The sequence below is a fragment of the Echinococcus granulosus genome, assembly GCF_000524195.1.
Source record: "Echinococcus granulosus chromosome Unknown EG_S00094, whole genome shotgun sequence".
NCBI classification, from domain to species: Eukaryota; Metazoa; Platyhelminthes; class Cestoda; order Cyclophyllidea; family Taeniidae; genus Echinococcus; species Echinococcus granulosus.
Window position 1 is genome coordinate 68,760 of NW_020170474.1, and position 14,599 is coordinate 83,358.

General features: G+C 44.1%; 1 protein-coding gene across 1 annotated transcript; it reads right to left on the reverse strand. All coding sequences in view use genetic code 11, as the record gives it.

Moving 5' to 3' along the window:
* Nucleotides 1-1,432: 1,432 nt before the first annotated feature.
* Nucleotides 1,433-12,481, reverse strand: EGR_08038 (Basigin; the record flags this gene model as incomplete). The annotated part of the gene is made up of 6 exons (XM_024497287.1): nt 1,433-1,665; nt 9,099-9,240; nt 9,819-9,976; nt 11,830-11,910; nt 11,992-12,246; nt 12,409-12,481. The coding sequence occupies 6 exons, from the start codon at nt 12,479-12,481 to the stop codon at nt 1,433-1,435; spliced, it is 942 nt and encodes a 313-aa protein (XP_024348286.1).
* Between the last annotated feature and the right edge of the window lie 2,118 nt (nt 12,482-14,599).

Consider the following 14,599-nt stretch of genomic DNA (forward strand, 5'->3'; position numbering starts at 1 on the left):
GTATCTAGTGGGGCAGTTTGAAGAGTGGAAATGGGACCACAATGTGTGTAATGTGATTAAACATTCGTTCGCCTGGGTTCGATGCGATTATAAATAGAAAGGGTATAGCTCAGCCGGTAAATAATGTCTTCTCCTCAAAGGATGTCATAAAAGCAGTTGAACTTTAGACGTGGGGCAAGTTAATCGACTTTTTTACTTCCTTCGCGTGCCTAAAGTTCAAGTCATCAAGCAAATAGCATGAGCCATTTCCACAAAGTTTTCTTCGATCCATGTTGTGGAAATAAGACTCGTCACACAGTGAAATGTTGTCTTTAAAGGGAAAATAAGACCAATAGCTAATTTAAAAGAGATCGTTAACGTCAAGAGCCCAGCAACTATTCAGATGCATTATGAAATTTCGCGTGTTCGGAAATATTTAATTTAACACAGAATGGTGACCTAAGGAGAGCAACCAATAGGAAAGTACTTGAAGCGGACGTCAATTTATGGCCTCACTTCCTACGATCCCGCAATTTTAACCCAAGTTTCCTTTTTCTTGTAATTTATGGAGGGAAAAATGCAGCCAACTTCTGGCTTCACCATGCTAATTGCGTGCTTTTTTGTGTGAATCGCCAACCGATTTTAAAGGTACTTTCAACTGTAAATCTTTGCAGGGTTTAAATTCTACTTGCGGAAACCCGATCGCTCAAGCAGTTCAGTTCTTGCAGAATAAGATGGCCGTAGGTAGGCTTGGATTAATTTGGAACAGGCCATTGAGAAGGGCTAATGGGAGAAATTAAGCACCATTTTGAGGTCGAAAAAGCCCCAGAATGTCGTTTTTAGCTCCTCTTACCAAATCCCCCCTTCTATAGCAAAGAATTTAAACTTCAATGTATAGGCAAAGAATCATTTCGCAGTTGTCAAAAATTGGATTCCCTCAAATACTACTTAAGGAGTCCTAGGGGTTTAAGTATTTAGATTATGCTTCATCGCTATGAATCTGAATCATTGGGGGTGTGTCTTGGAGAATCGCCAATTTGAAACCAAGGGAAAAGTAATTTTCAATATTTTAAAGTCGCAAAAACTCTCCCAAACAGGCTAGCAAACTGCCCAAGTGAGTGTGGACCAATAGAAATGCACCGTAGAAAAAGAACCAATAGAAAGGGGAGGCGGAAGGACGCTTTCAAATCATAAGATTTTGAACAATTAAAACTAGACGAAATGATATATTATAGTCTCTCTCAACCGCGAAACAATTAAACAAACCCTTAAAACAAGTTTAGGTCAGTGTAATGAAGCTCCAAAACCTATACAGTGAGAAAAAGAATACCTTCTTCAGCCATTTAAATTACCTAAATTCTGTTCATCCAACTCCATATCTGCCTCCTAAATAACAAAAAAGCCTCTCTATATATCTGCAAAAATTTAAACAAGCCCTTTAAATTCGTCGCAATCAATAGGAGCGCAGCCCGGAGTGAAAAGCCAGTAAGAGAAGAGGAGGCGGGCGGTACCTCTGTTGAGGTTTGGTGTCCCCACTGGGTGAGACGGGAGTGCTGAGAGAGTGGTTCTGCGCCTCGGCCGCCTTCCTCCTAGCCGCTTTGTGACGCTCGTAGAGGATAATGGTGATGAGGAGGATTATCAACTCCGCCAAAATGCCAATAAACGGCCAGAGAGCAGCAAAACGACCTTGAGGAGGGAAGAAAGAGTGTGATTGGATAAATGGTGAACCCTTGGTATTGGGAAAACTTTAATTTACATTTCATTGAGTCTGTAGTCTACAGACTGAAGATTGTAGGCACAAAAAGCAGCGCTGTTAAGAAATCATCGTTAAATGAACTAAAAACAACAATAGAGGGGAGTGAGATGTATGTACATCATTTGTGAGTGTGCTCATCCAAAATCATACCCTTAATCAGGGGTGGAATTGAGTCATAACTTCAGACAAGGGTGCTACTGCATCATAAAAATGAGCAAAATGAGAGAGAGAGAGAGTTAGTTCTTAAGTAACCTTGAAAAGTGTGATTTACACGCACGAAGCACAAATGAGGGTCGCAGTAACACCGCTACCCTAACAGATTGTTTCTGTTCCACTTAGACCGTCACATAGACTGCCTCCCAGGCAGTAAGACACGAAATTTCCAACCTGCGAGCCCAAAATACGTTCCCGCTTCCACCCGAATGTGCTAGAACTTTGCCACAACCCCCATTCCCTCCTGGTTGGCTGATATCACGTATCGATGGACATGGATACTCAATAATAAGCCCAGGGTTAGTCGAATGCTATAAATAGGCGAGACCGAAACCACCGCCGAGTGACTCCGGGATCAGTCGGCTGTCATCCAAGCCCCCCTCCCCTCCGTGCATACTCGTACCCACTGGTGAATAAAGACATCTGGATGGAAGCCCTGCCTGTTGATTTCGCCAGTTCGAAGTTTAACAGACAGGATCCAAGCTCACGATGGTAACACTTACTGACCATAAAAGTTGCAGTCAACTTTGATTCGAGTAGAATTGGTTTGCATGTCAAATACCGGAAGCAGAAGTAGGTTTTAATGACCACTTTAAACAGGCAATACAACAATTGACAGTCTAATTCAACCACCAGGCTTCCTCTGTCTGAGAGAGGAGAATCTTTTACGAGAGCATTGAAGAAAGGAGAGGGTGTAAAACAAGGTGCAATCTATTCCTCACATTTTACGATCAGGGAGTTGGAAAGTATTGACAGATGGCTGTACCTGGGAGGAAGGGAGGGGAGAGGAGGGCGGAGGGGGGGATTTTATAACCCCAAGAGGTAGGGTTCAAATGGGAGAACAAGATGAGGTGTGGCTATATGTTAGAGCCTGGAAATTGCCCATATCGGAAGCATAAATCTAACAAAAGATGGGACTTGAAGCAGTAACTTTTGAGGAGTCACCAGCCGAACAAAAAAGTAGGGGTGGAATTTCATGAGAAGAAACGGATTCTCACACCCCCCCTCTCAAAGTAGTGATTCTTGCATATGTGAAATAGCTTTAAAAGACACTCACATTTTAATTTTTGTTGTTAAAACCAGTAAAAGTGAAAGGAGTGGTTAGTCGTGTCTGGGTGTATCATGTGACTACTTCTGCTTGGTAGGGCAGCTGTGCTTGCCATCGAGCCTAAAAATTATCGCTTCTTTGAGTGAAAGTGGCCGCGAGGCCACATCAAAGAGGAAGGAATTGAGTCCTGTCGTGATGTGGGGAGGTGCATGCATTCAAAGTACAGGCTGGGTGTTCAGGATGGGAAATAAAGTTCTCTCCTGGCCAAGAACATACTCTAAGCGCAGATTTAGAAGCTTGAATTGGTCGTACTGATGTGACTACATGCAAAGCGCCTATAACATCCAGCCAGCTACCCCAAATCCGTTAATTGTTTAACCCTCGGTTTAGGTCGTAGACCAATTTGGGGCTCCGCCATTGTTCCTCCTCCAAGCGGCGTAGCCTCTAGGTCATGCCACTAGCCCCACGGGCGAATTCTGTACGTCGACAATACGTCTTCTGTCCGAATGTAGCCTCTTCTTTCGGCTTCAGAGAGGCCTCAGGGCATTACACTGGTGACAGAGAAAAGCAAACCCCATCCCGAAGGACAACTACCCCGATTTCTACTACAGGGTGGGAGAATTGCATGCGCTGCGGATGGGAGAACTCGTGACGACCCCTAACAGAAGGGCTGAAAGTAACGCCGCTCTTTGGGAACCAACCCAGTCCCGTGGTCTGCAGGAAAGCTAGTAACAACGAAAGCAACACTAGCCGTGAACCATCTGGAGAAGTTTCGTTACCGAGCTGTCCACCGTGCCTGTATGAAGACAACAATTATGCGAACACGCAATATCTCTTCCAGCTCTCTACTAACTGGACGGAACTCAGTACGATATGACTAAGCAGCACTGACATGGGAAAAAGGTGACAAGGAAGAATAGACATGGGACTGGGTCAAACCAAGTCTTTTGTTATGTGACTTTACACTGAGGCCAGTGTTCCTACCACTAGTGATGACCGGCACATCCCCTCGCCCCCCAATACAATTCCCACACAGGACGAAAGTCCAGATCCAGTGAAATTGCCAAGGGTGATCAGTGACCTTGTGATAAAGTATCCTCCCAGTGGCATGGAGATTCGACAACTGCCGTGGTTGGTGCGTGAGTGTTTTTATAACAGCACAGATTACTTTGTGACCAAGGGAAGCGCCGGAGACGACACTTTAAACGGAGAGAAGGGCTATGACAACCTTGGGTGTTTGCTTAACTCTCAGTTCTGGTAACGGGCCGCATAAGTGCTCAGCCATTGTACCTCCGACGGGCGACCTAGCCTCCAGGCCCCCAAGACGTGCTGCACGTCCACAACCCATATTCTGCCCAATCACTACGTTCTCTTTCGTCTTCCGACAAGTCTCGAGGCGCTACAGCTACATCCACGATCAGGGTCATTGATTCACGATGGCCTCGAGCTCAATACGTGTGTCAGGTCCAACTACTGAAAGGGAATTAAGTATGAACCACCCTGGCTCAAACACACAACTAGAGTCGATCACCTCACCACTTACTTCTCCTCTACCTGATCATGAAAGAAGCAAGTTTAGACAGCTCAAAAGAACCCGAAGGCACGGAGCAATCGATTTGCATACAACGACAATATGCAGTGAATTTGAGCTCTCGTGTGCCAACATGCAAATTGGAAAACCCACACATGCCTGTTCTTGCATGCAGTCACACATACACACACGCAAATGCGCAAACACACACACACACGAAGAGCGAGAGGAAACGGTTAAGACATTCTTGTCTTAACCACGTTTTGCAATGCAGAACCTAACAGAGTGAGCGGAAGTTTGGCTGATCGAGTTACAAGCCGCCTTATTCGCCCCTTGGCCAGTCTGCCTTTGCATTTGTCAATGTTATAAATGCTGCTGAGTAGGGCTTGGAGGGTGTGTACTTTGTAGCTCTCCTCCTTAGCACTTTGGCCAGTAGTGGACCACTACACTACATTACCGAAAAACTATCGAAGAAGCGAATTATCCTCATTCTGACCAAGAATATTCGAAATCCACCCCATTGTTTTTGGATCTACTTTGCCTAGTTTCAACACACGATCTAGTGCGACCAGTTACAATAAGGCTTCGGCAAGAAAATCTGGGTGTCACATATACGTGACACTGATACTGAGCATGTGAAATGCGTTGAAAAAGTAACAAGGCTGCCATGTGAAAGTCAGAATTTAGGTGCACAGATGAAGTGACTGAATACTGGTTGACTATCAGTTCCCCTTCCGCACAATGAACCACGAAGACGATGACGAAAAAACGCCTTAACTTGGAGTAGGTGGACCATTTACGAAGGTTATCAGCCGGGGCGTGTAGTGAAAGCCTCCAGAAGAGCACAGCCCTGACTACCGCGATGGGACTACGCACAGCAGTAGGTGGCAGGTTCTTCCTACGAGTATTACCCGTACCCGTTAGTCCAGACGGTTGACAGCAGTGGTAGTGCGGATGTGCGTGCACGGAACAGCGTAGTGACAATTTAGACACCTTAAAATTGGCCGTCGATACGGATGCCAGTGACAACCCCAGCCCAAAAGCTCAGCCGCCACGGCTGTAAACTTTTAACACATTCCAGTCTGTGATGAAGATCCACAAGGGACGCAATCTTGAATGTAGAGAAGGTAAACGCTTCGATGCAAGTGAAGCAGGCTCCTCCAAAAAGGGTTGAGCCGTATTGACAAGGACTTCCGTACTAAGGCTGCCTTTTTGAGCATTAGCTAAACCCTGGAAAGATGTACTTATAAACTTGGTTAAGGACCGTGTCCGGCAGGCAGTAAAGTCTTGACATTGACTCGAACACTCCCCATAGGATGAATGGTTAGGTAAACACATCAAAGAAGAGGGGGGTGGATGGGAACTAAGACGTGATCCAAGCAACTTTTAGAAGGGAGAATGAATGGAGGAAGGAAGAGCCAGATGAATGACTAACAAGCGATTACCGGGATTGGAAAGCGCAATAAAATACACCCTAAGAAACGCATAACATTTTGAAGGCAGAAGAGACGAGAGGAGCGACATTGGTGACGTTAAAAGAGCAAGTGAATCAGCTAGCCCCTTTGATCACCCTTTCTACTACGACCGCAATGCTCTGAGCTGGGACTCAGAAGAGACGTATATCCTGTGGCTTATGGTTTTACCGGAAAATAATCTACTTTTCTCCAACAAAAGAAGAATGACTAAGCCAAGAATGTACTAGAGAAAGGCGTACCAAAGTGGAAATTTCCGAAACAACAGAAATACCAGAACTCACCACTCACAGAGAAGACAATGGGTGGGAAATGTATGAGAACGGATGGAGACTGATTGGAACACTGAGATAGATGCGGAGAAAACTAGAAACTGAGAGGAATCTGCGATAAACTGGAAAAAAAATAAGTTGGTGGAAAAGGGATGGGGAGATGAATGAGTAGATGGATGCGGAATGGATGAATGGGAGACGGACGGATGGATACGGAATGGTCTGACAGATATGGAAGTGGATGGACGGGTACGGGATGGAGAGATAGATGGATAGGGAATGGATGGCTGGATAGAAGTGAAGAAAATTCCATCCCTCCGCCTAGCAAGGATTGACAGGTGAAAAAGGCGAATTTGAATGAGGCTCTCAGAATAGATGACTGTCAGATGGAAAAACTAGGTGAAATGAAGGGATAAGTGATTACAGCTTTTCCATCCCAATAAGGCTAAGCAGTTTGCGCACACACCCAGCAACCAGGGTAGCCTAAGACGCAAATCAAGTGGGCTGGACGTCATTCGTGACCTTAAAATAGGGATTAAACAAGCCGTCTTGTTTACTCTCACCTTGCCACTGCCAATTTTAACTATCCGATGAGGACAGGGTGATTATTCTCGACAAAAAAGTGAGACCCTAGGAGGAGTTGAATGGAAGTCAAAAAACGGGCGAGAAACGAAGGAAGAGACCCACGACAAGGGAAGTTGATAAAGGTTCCGCCCTAATGTTGAACGCACGGAGGAAATGAATAGGTTGTGAAGAATAATGCATGAATGCCGCCAGTCTCCTTTAATGTGAGGGAAGAAAGTGGAGGAAACAGTACACACGTTTTCAAAAGTCTCCATAGTATTTGCCGCGTTCGGAGAGTCACGAGTTGCTGTGCTCCGTAGTGCCTTCCTTCCCAACGAGACACTGGACTGCCAACTACTTACATGGTGGAAATTGCAGTGTCGCTGGAAGTCACAGTCACAACCACCTTTCACTTCCTACCCTTTCATTCTGCTTTGTGTGTGGCCAGCTTTCACAGTGACATGAGGAATTGCGTCGCCTCGGCATTCTTCTCCCCGATTCACCACTCCTGACTGCTCCCTGAGAGGCTTTTCTTGCCCACACTCAAGTCCTACCAAGTGGACTGGCCTCAGACGTAATTGTTTGCCTTTCAACATTTGAACAAGTCAAAGTGAATCCCTCCACCTGGAGTTCATCACACTCAAGATAGGGTCATTTGGAGACGATGTGGTGCGCACAGAAGCCGATATGTGCGATGTGTAGACGATGAGTAGTGAGTAGGTCATCTGAGGACACCCAATGACATTTTCACTGCCTGAAGAAGGAATGCTGCGATGTGAAAGCCACTTCGCATCATATTTCAGTCAGCATGTACATTCAGATGGGGGAATGGATAAGTTGTGGAGCGCATTGCCATCCACTAATGCATGTGGCAACCATTTCACATGTAGACGTGGCCTTCAAGCCTTTCCTCTCTCACTCCACGTAGATACAACCGGATTGTTTCACCATTCATGCCAAACGCCACTAAAAGTGGTTCTTTGCGTGTCTGCTGATCTTACATCGACGCGGCAATGGTGAGACATAATTCTTCATTATCAGAAATAGCGCAGATCCTCCAAATAGTGAGGCAGTCTCTCTCGTGGAGTAACCCGTCGATGCCGTGTCTTCAACGAATTCAAATGCTTAGTTGCCTAAGGGGATGACTAGGTGGACATGCAACTGGCTAGACACTTTATTCACCTCCTTAAGGAGGTATTTAGATTTGGCCGCCAAGCGGACGACCTTATGAATGTGGGAGGTGTTGGAGGGATACTCAATTTAAATAATGAATAGACGGATGGAAAATATGACGATGCTAAGATGGGTAGAAAGACAAAAATGCGTGACAAAGTAGGCGCGGTATTCGTTAGTCAATTGAGAAGCTGTGGGAGGGATGGGGTAGTGGAATGAGGCTGAATGCACGTGATAGCTGTATGTCCAGGTCAGTGATTAGAAGGACGAAATAATGGATGAAAAAAAAAACTGGTGATTGTCGAATGGATACACGATTAAATGCCCAGACGATTAACATGGACAAAACCTCTTGCAGGATAACCACCAACGTCAAGTGTATGCACAGAAGACCAGACAGGAATGATAAATGGGGTCACAGAAACCGATCGACATTCGGAACCGCAGGAACCCCAATGACTGACTATTCAAACGACGTTAAGATTAACAGCACGGAATGAAGAAAAGGAAAAAAACCATCTGGGTGAGTAGCATAGAAGTCAGACAAGGCCTTGGAATTCCAAACACACCAACACCCGACGCGCATGCTACGAGGCAGTTGAGAAACCGTTAATTAAGAATGGCAAGCAAAAAGACGGCTTTCCGTTTTTGACTAGCACGGAGGACTTGAAGGAGTGCTTTGACAGGGGAGACGGGGATTTTCCGTATCACAGCATCACACGTGACTAAGCCTAAGTACCGAGGGCCGATGACGAGACGAAGCAAACAGTCCCAGGATGGTTCGGCCGCGCTGGACAACCTTACTACGCTATATGTGCCAGTAGAAGAATACGTGGGGAAACAAAGGGTGCAATTTTCACGCCTTAGAAATTGGTCCTCACTTAAACTTAAAAGCCCTGCCTCCACCTTAACGTCCCTTGCATCTATGGTATTTTTATAGGCAGAAATCTATTTGAACCACTGATTTACCGCAAAGATGGAAAGGAGAATGAAAAAATAAGTTACCAGAACCCAGACCACTGATAGACTAAATGCATAAATAAAGGCATGTTCCAAGGAATGTATGAATGGAGGGGAAAATGAAGCTCACTTTTGATTTTAACCTCAGCTGCAGAGGAATCAAAGAGTCCTTCGGGAGTGACAGTAGTGTTGCAGAGATAGACGCCGGTATCGCTCATTTTGGCCTCCTTGAAGAGGAGGGTATCGCCAGGGATATGGGTCGTTTGGACGTCCTGTAGATCAGGAAAGAAGGGAAAAAGACGAGGTTTAAAAAGATTCGCCGCCAAAAGGAGGAGTCCAGAAGGCCTCAAATAAGAATTAAACGCTTCCAAGTGTATTCATGACAGCTAAAAGTGAGTCTGCATTGAATTTCAAAGATGTAATGCCTCCATAAAATCCTTCCAATAGGCACAGGCACACCCATGATCGCTTTTAACAGCCACGAATCCGTCTAAACGCACCTTTAACAGTCATAAGAACATCCGCAGTCACCGCTGACAATTCCAGTACCTCAAAAAACTCTAATACAGCGTTGATGAACACTTCCAACACCTAACTAAGCGAACTAAAACAGCCGCTGGCAAGTTACCATCTTCTTTTAATACCTAAAAACCCATCCAGTCGTGTGTTCAAGAGTTACAAATACATCAAAATATGCTTTAAACAGTCAGGAAAGTGTCCGCTATGAATTTTGGCAAGTCTAACACGTCCACGTATACTTGTAACGATCAAAAACTTATTCAAGTGTACTTCGAACGATGATAGGAAAGTGAAAAGCTGCTGAGCAATTTTAGACACCTCTCAAACTCACGTAAATGGGGAGCAAGACTGCAGAATCCCCGGTTCCTTCGGCACGGAACCATTGAACCCTAGAGGGATAGGGCAGACTGCCACTCTTGCAGACCACGCTCAACTCGTAACCCTCCGTAGAGCGGAATGACTCGATGAAGCGCTGGACCATCGGAGGTGCTAAAAATGAGAAGAATGAGAGGGGGTGAAAAACAAAAGCTGCCGCCAGCATCAATGCTTACATTACATCACCGTTTGTGAAGTGAGATTTCAGCTCCAATGGAGGCGTCAACCCCTTAAAATCCTAGTCTCCATGAGTAATTACTGTCATTTCGAATATGAGTTTTGATGTCCATCTTTCAAGACGAATTTGACCAATCAAAGTTCCGCCTTAAGACTAACTCTAACGATGGAGGCAATAAACCCGATTGAAGTACTGGATCGAGCGATATTACCTCGTCTCAAAACTCACAATGACCGCCTCAGTTTGTACGTTGACGTCATTTAGAGTTAGTAGTCATGGCTCACTGAGGTGAGGACAACACATCTTCAAAATGACGCTGAAATAGCGCAAATAAAACGCCACGATATACCCGCAAAGTTCTTCTTGCACGTTTTTTATTCTTCGCACGATGGTCACTTAACACAATAGCAGCTTTAAGATTATTATCTTCGGCAAAATAGTCGCTGTCGTGTCAAATTTTCATGAGGCTGAAGATAACGCTCCGTGCTAATTACGAATAGGAAATCCATAGCGGAAAAAATCCAGTAACCTAGACAACCGTAAACATTAGTAAAGTATGGGATTGAGGGTCTCTTGTAAGAAGTTTCACCCTGGTTAAAAAGGTATAAGAAGTTGCAATCGGCCATGATCAAGGAAGGTGGAAAATGCGCACACCAGAGTTGTACTTTAACCCTACAAAGTTATAGACAAAACTTCACCAAACAAAGGTCACTGCACACTATTTTATAACGGGGAGTATCATCGTGGGACGAGACAATGCGACACCTCAAAGCCCACCACGGCCATAAATAGCTAAGGTACGTGGGAGAGCTGAGCTGAAGTAAAAATGGTGATAACTTCCGCTGTTAAGTTCATTCGCAGTCACATGCTTCACATCTTGTGAGGGCTTTATTCAGTACGAAATGTCATAATTGTTGTTTGTAATTCGACAAGCCTCGACAACAAATTGTGCCATTGATCATATTGGCTCTTGACACGTTCGCCTCAATTTTCACACTTGAGACCGACGTCACGCATACGTGACGGAAAGTAACTGTACAAAGCAGAATAGAAGGTAGGTTGGTTGAGTTTAAAGTACCGAGATGGGCATGAAACTTCCTCCATCGACTTGGTAGTGTGTGTCGAAATCAAAATAGAGCAATAAAAGGTCTAGATTTTGACATTAGATTCTCCTTTGCGTCATCGAAAACATCTATTCTCAAGCAGCGAGTTCTACAAAAACCCCGAGCATAAAAGGACGAACAAAGTTTGCTTATCTGGTAAGTGTCCAGTATTAAACAGGGCAGCATGTTGGACAGTGGTTTAGGTAAGCAGTTCCTCTATGGGAGGAAACTTAACCAACTCCTATCGAAAAACAAGTTATTTACTTGAACCAAGGTGAAGCTTACGTAATGGTGAAACGGGTTGAAAGCAACTATGCAGTAGAAGACGGCAGTAAGCATATTTAACTCTTTCAAGTTACACAAAACCTCACACCTACGAAATACAGCACTCTTCGTGTAATAAAATGATTCACGGGAAAATAAAACGAACTTCTGATTCAATGTAGGACTGAGCTAATTTAATGGCTCATTTGTGAACTAGTAGAAAGACATCTCCACAGATTAGCAATTGTGAGAATTCGTATTTATCTTGCGTGATGGCAGTCTTCCTGCACAAAACAATAGACGGAGTGCAGTGGATGAAGCCAAATATTTAAAAATTGGAATATCAACCAAAGAAATTACTTCACAGCTAAAACATTAAAACAATCCATTGTGAAAAAGCGAATTGGAGAAAAACAACTTACACTGCAGTTGACAAGATTGCTTTGAAGACGCTTCGTTCATGTCAAGAATTTCCATCTGCCAATTTCCAATGAACTGTTGCTCTAAAGGAGATAAAATACGAAACATCTCAGAACACCTGGGAAAAAACGTCTTAGTACATGTTTTGAATGCCTACAACTTACTGGGATAGCGGATGACGAGAACGATCCCAAGTGGGTCGCGTTTCCAGTAAACGGCGGATTTAGGTTCGTCTTGGTCCACGTCAATGGGATTTTTATTTAAAGTCCATTTTATTTTGTCGATTTCAAGCAAAGGGTCCACGGAGAAGTGTACTTCAATAGGTTCGTTGTTGTCAACTGCCAGTTTGACATATGATACACCACCTTTCATCATAGGAACAGACTTTACTTTGATATGTCCGTCACATGGCGGAGGATCTACAACATCAGACCATATTAGCATATTTGAAAAAAAAAACAAAAAATGAGAAGTCGAAACCAGACTACACGTTCAATTATTTAAAATGAAACTAGGACGAACATAGAGTACACTCTGTTTGACAGGCAAAAAAGGGGACGAAAAGATAAACAAAGTTAAACAATAAAAAGATCGATGCTTGCCTATAGCAATAATGAAGGGGAGAGAGAAGACCAAAACCACAAGGGCCAACATCCCGCCAAAATCTACTGCAAAATAGGAGATTTCACCAACTTCTCCCCAACCAATCAAAAGCGCCCGGCAAGGTCGAAGAATCAACTACTACTCTTAATCCCCCTCTAATACAGTTCAAAAAGAGCTTAGTTTTCAAAAAAATTTACATCAACGCGTCATTATTTTAGTTTTACTAAACTGTTCTAGGCTGGATTTGCAGAGTACACTCCTATTACTAACATTCCTGATAGATAAATCAATGAGACACCAGAATTAATATGATAATTAGTGCACCATAACCATACTCCATTATTAAATTTGCTTAAAGGAAAGCAAGCTTACAGGTCAATTCATCAAAGGCGACCTGGGAATGCACACCTTTGCCTTTGCATAAATTACTTTCCCCTACTTTGCTCACCATGACCCTGCTCATAGTATTATATGCCAAAAACCTGCTCCTCAGTGCTTGCGTAACATCTCAAGGCTTTTTAAAGACAAAAGAGGACATAATACTCGGGCGAGACGCATACATTCGGCAGAGAGAAGGCATTTAGGCTACTTGCAAGGCCAGAAGGCTAGCCCATTTGGCGTGGTGCAAAGGCAAAGCCAAAAGCCGCTTTTGACCGAGACCGAGAGGTAGACAACCATCGCATTACATAGCTCCTCCCCTCTTTTGAGCGTCGTCCCCAGCGTTTCCCTTGGCCAACCTCCAGGGTCAGCCATCAAAACGTAGTCGGTGCATCGAGGAAACACCCACGGTCCGGTCGTGCAACTCATCAAATTAGCGTGCGGTTAAGACATATGATCGCACTGTCACTGATCTCTCTTGGCAATTACAACTAAATCTACAATTTTATCCTCATTGGGAAGTGGATTTCGGAACGGGGAATTGTGCTGGCCATCATGCGTATCCATAGGCAGGCATAGGAACACTGGCCCAAAAAGGAAGGGTTTCGCGCGTATTTCTCCTTGCCTTGTTGTTTCCACTTTGGAGCCGCCCAGTCGTATCTATCTAAATTTAACTCAGCTAGTAGAGGAATGGAGGAGGTACAACGAATTTGTATATTCAATAGCTTTGTGCAGGCGCGATAAGGAATTCTGTAACAAAACCTCTAGATTATTCCCGACTGGTGTCACTTCAGTTGTTAATAGCTTTCCTACAGAATGTGGAACCAAAGTAGATGCTGAAGGTAGACGTTAATTTCAGCCTTTCTGTTTGAGGTCATCACCATTCTCCCATCCGTAGCATATGTGCTTCTTCCGCTCCGCTAAAGTTAACCACGAAGTAGTGAGAATCAGGATAGGTGTCCTTTAGGATTGGGTTTGCTTTCCCCTGTCACTAAAGTAGCGTCCGACGACTACTCTGAAGACAAAAAGGACATAATATGCATATTCGGCACAGAGAAGGCATTTGGGCTACCAGCGTGGCCCGAAGGTCGGCCCATTTGGTGTGGCACAAAGGCCAAGTCAAAAGTTGCTCCTCGATAATACCGAGAGGCAATCAACCATAGCATTACACTTAAACATTTTGGTTATTTTTTTAAGAGGATACGATATCTACAACGCAAAAGAGTGGGATAGGCTATGCGTTTGTCTCTACAACCTCGGCTTTCCTCAAAAAATTGAAACTGATTAAGTGAAAACGCTTCTTTTTAAACGTTTACTTCGGTTTCGTTACAAGGCTGATGTGTGCTGGTTACTTTGTGTCCAAGATCTACATTTAAACAAAGTGCAGGGCTTAAAAGCCAACCACTACAGATTCGAATATTCGTTGCAAATGTTTTTCGTCCGGGTAGCCCAACTTTTATATTCATCACAAAGCATAAGAACGAACTCTTGAAAATACATGCTTTCCCTTACCAACAAAGCAATCCAGTCCTTTCCAAACATCATTTTTGGAATAGAAGTAATTTATCTCAGTAATTTATCTCTTTTCCCAGATTTCGTTTCCAACATAAGACTGTGATTATCGTATTATCTAATCTTTTGTTCGTTGGAGCAGGTTTGCTACAAACCCTTTTAAATTTATATACATTTTTTTTAAGATAGGTACAAGGCAGTACTGTAATACGATGGTGGTTTATCCCTCGGTTCCGGTGAGGCGCCACTTTTGTACTTCGAATTAGCCCCATTGTACCT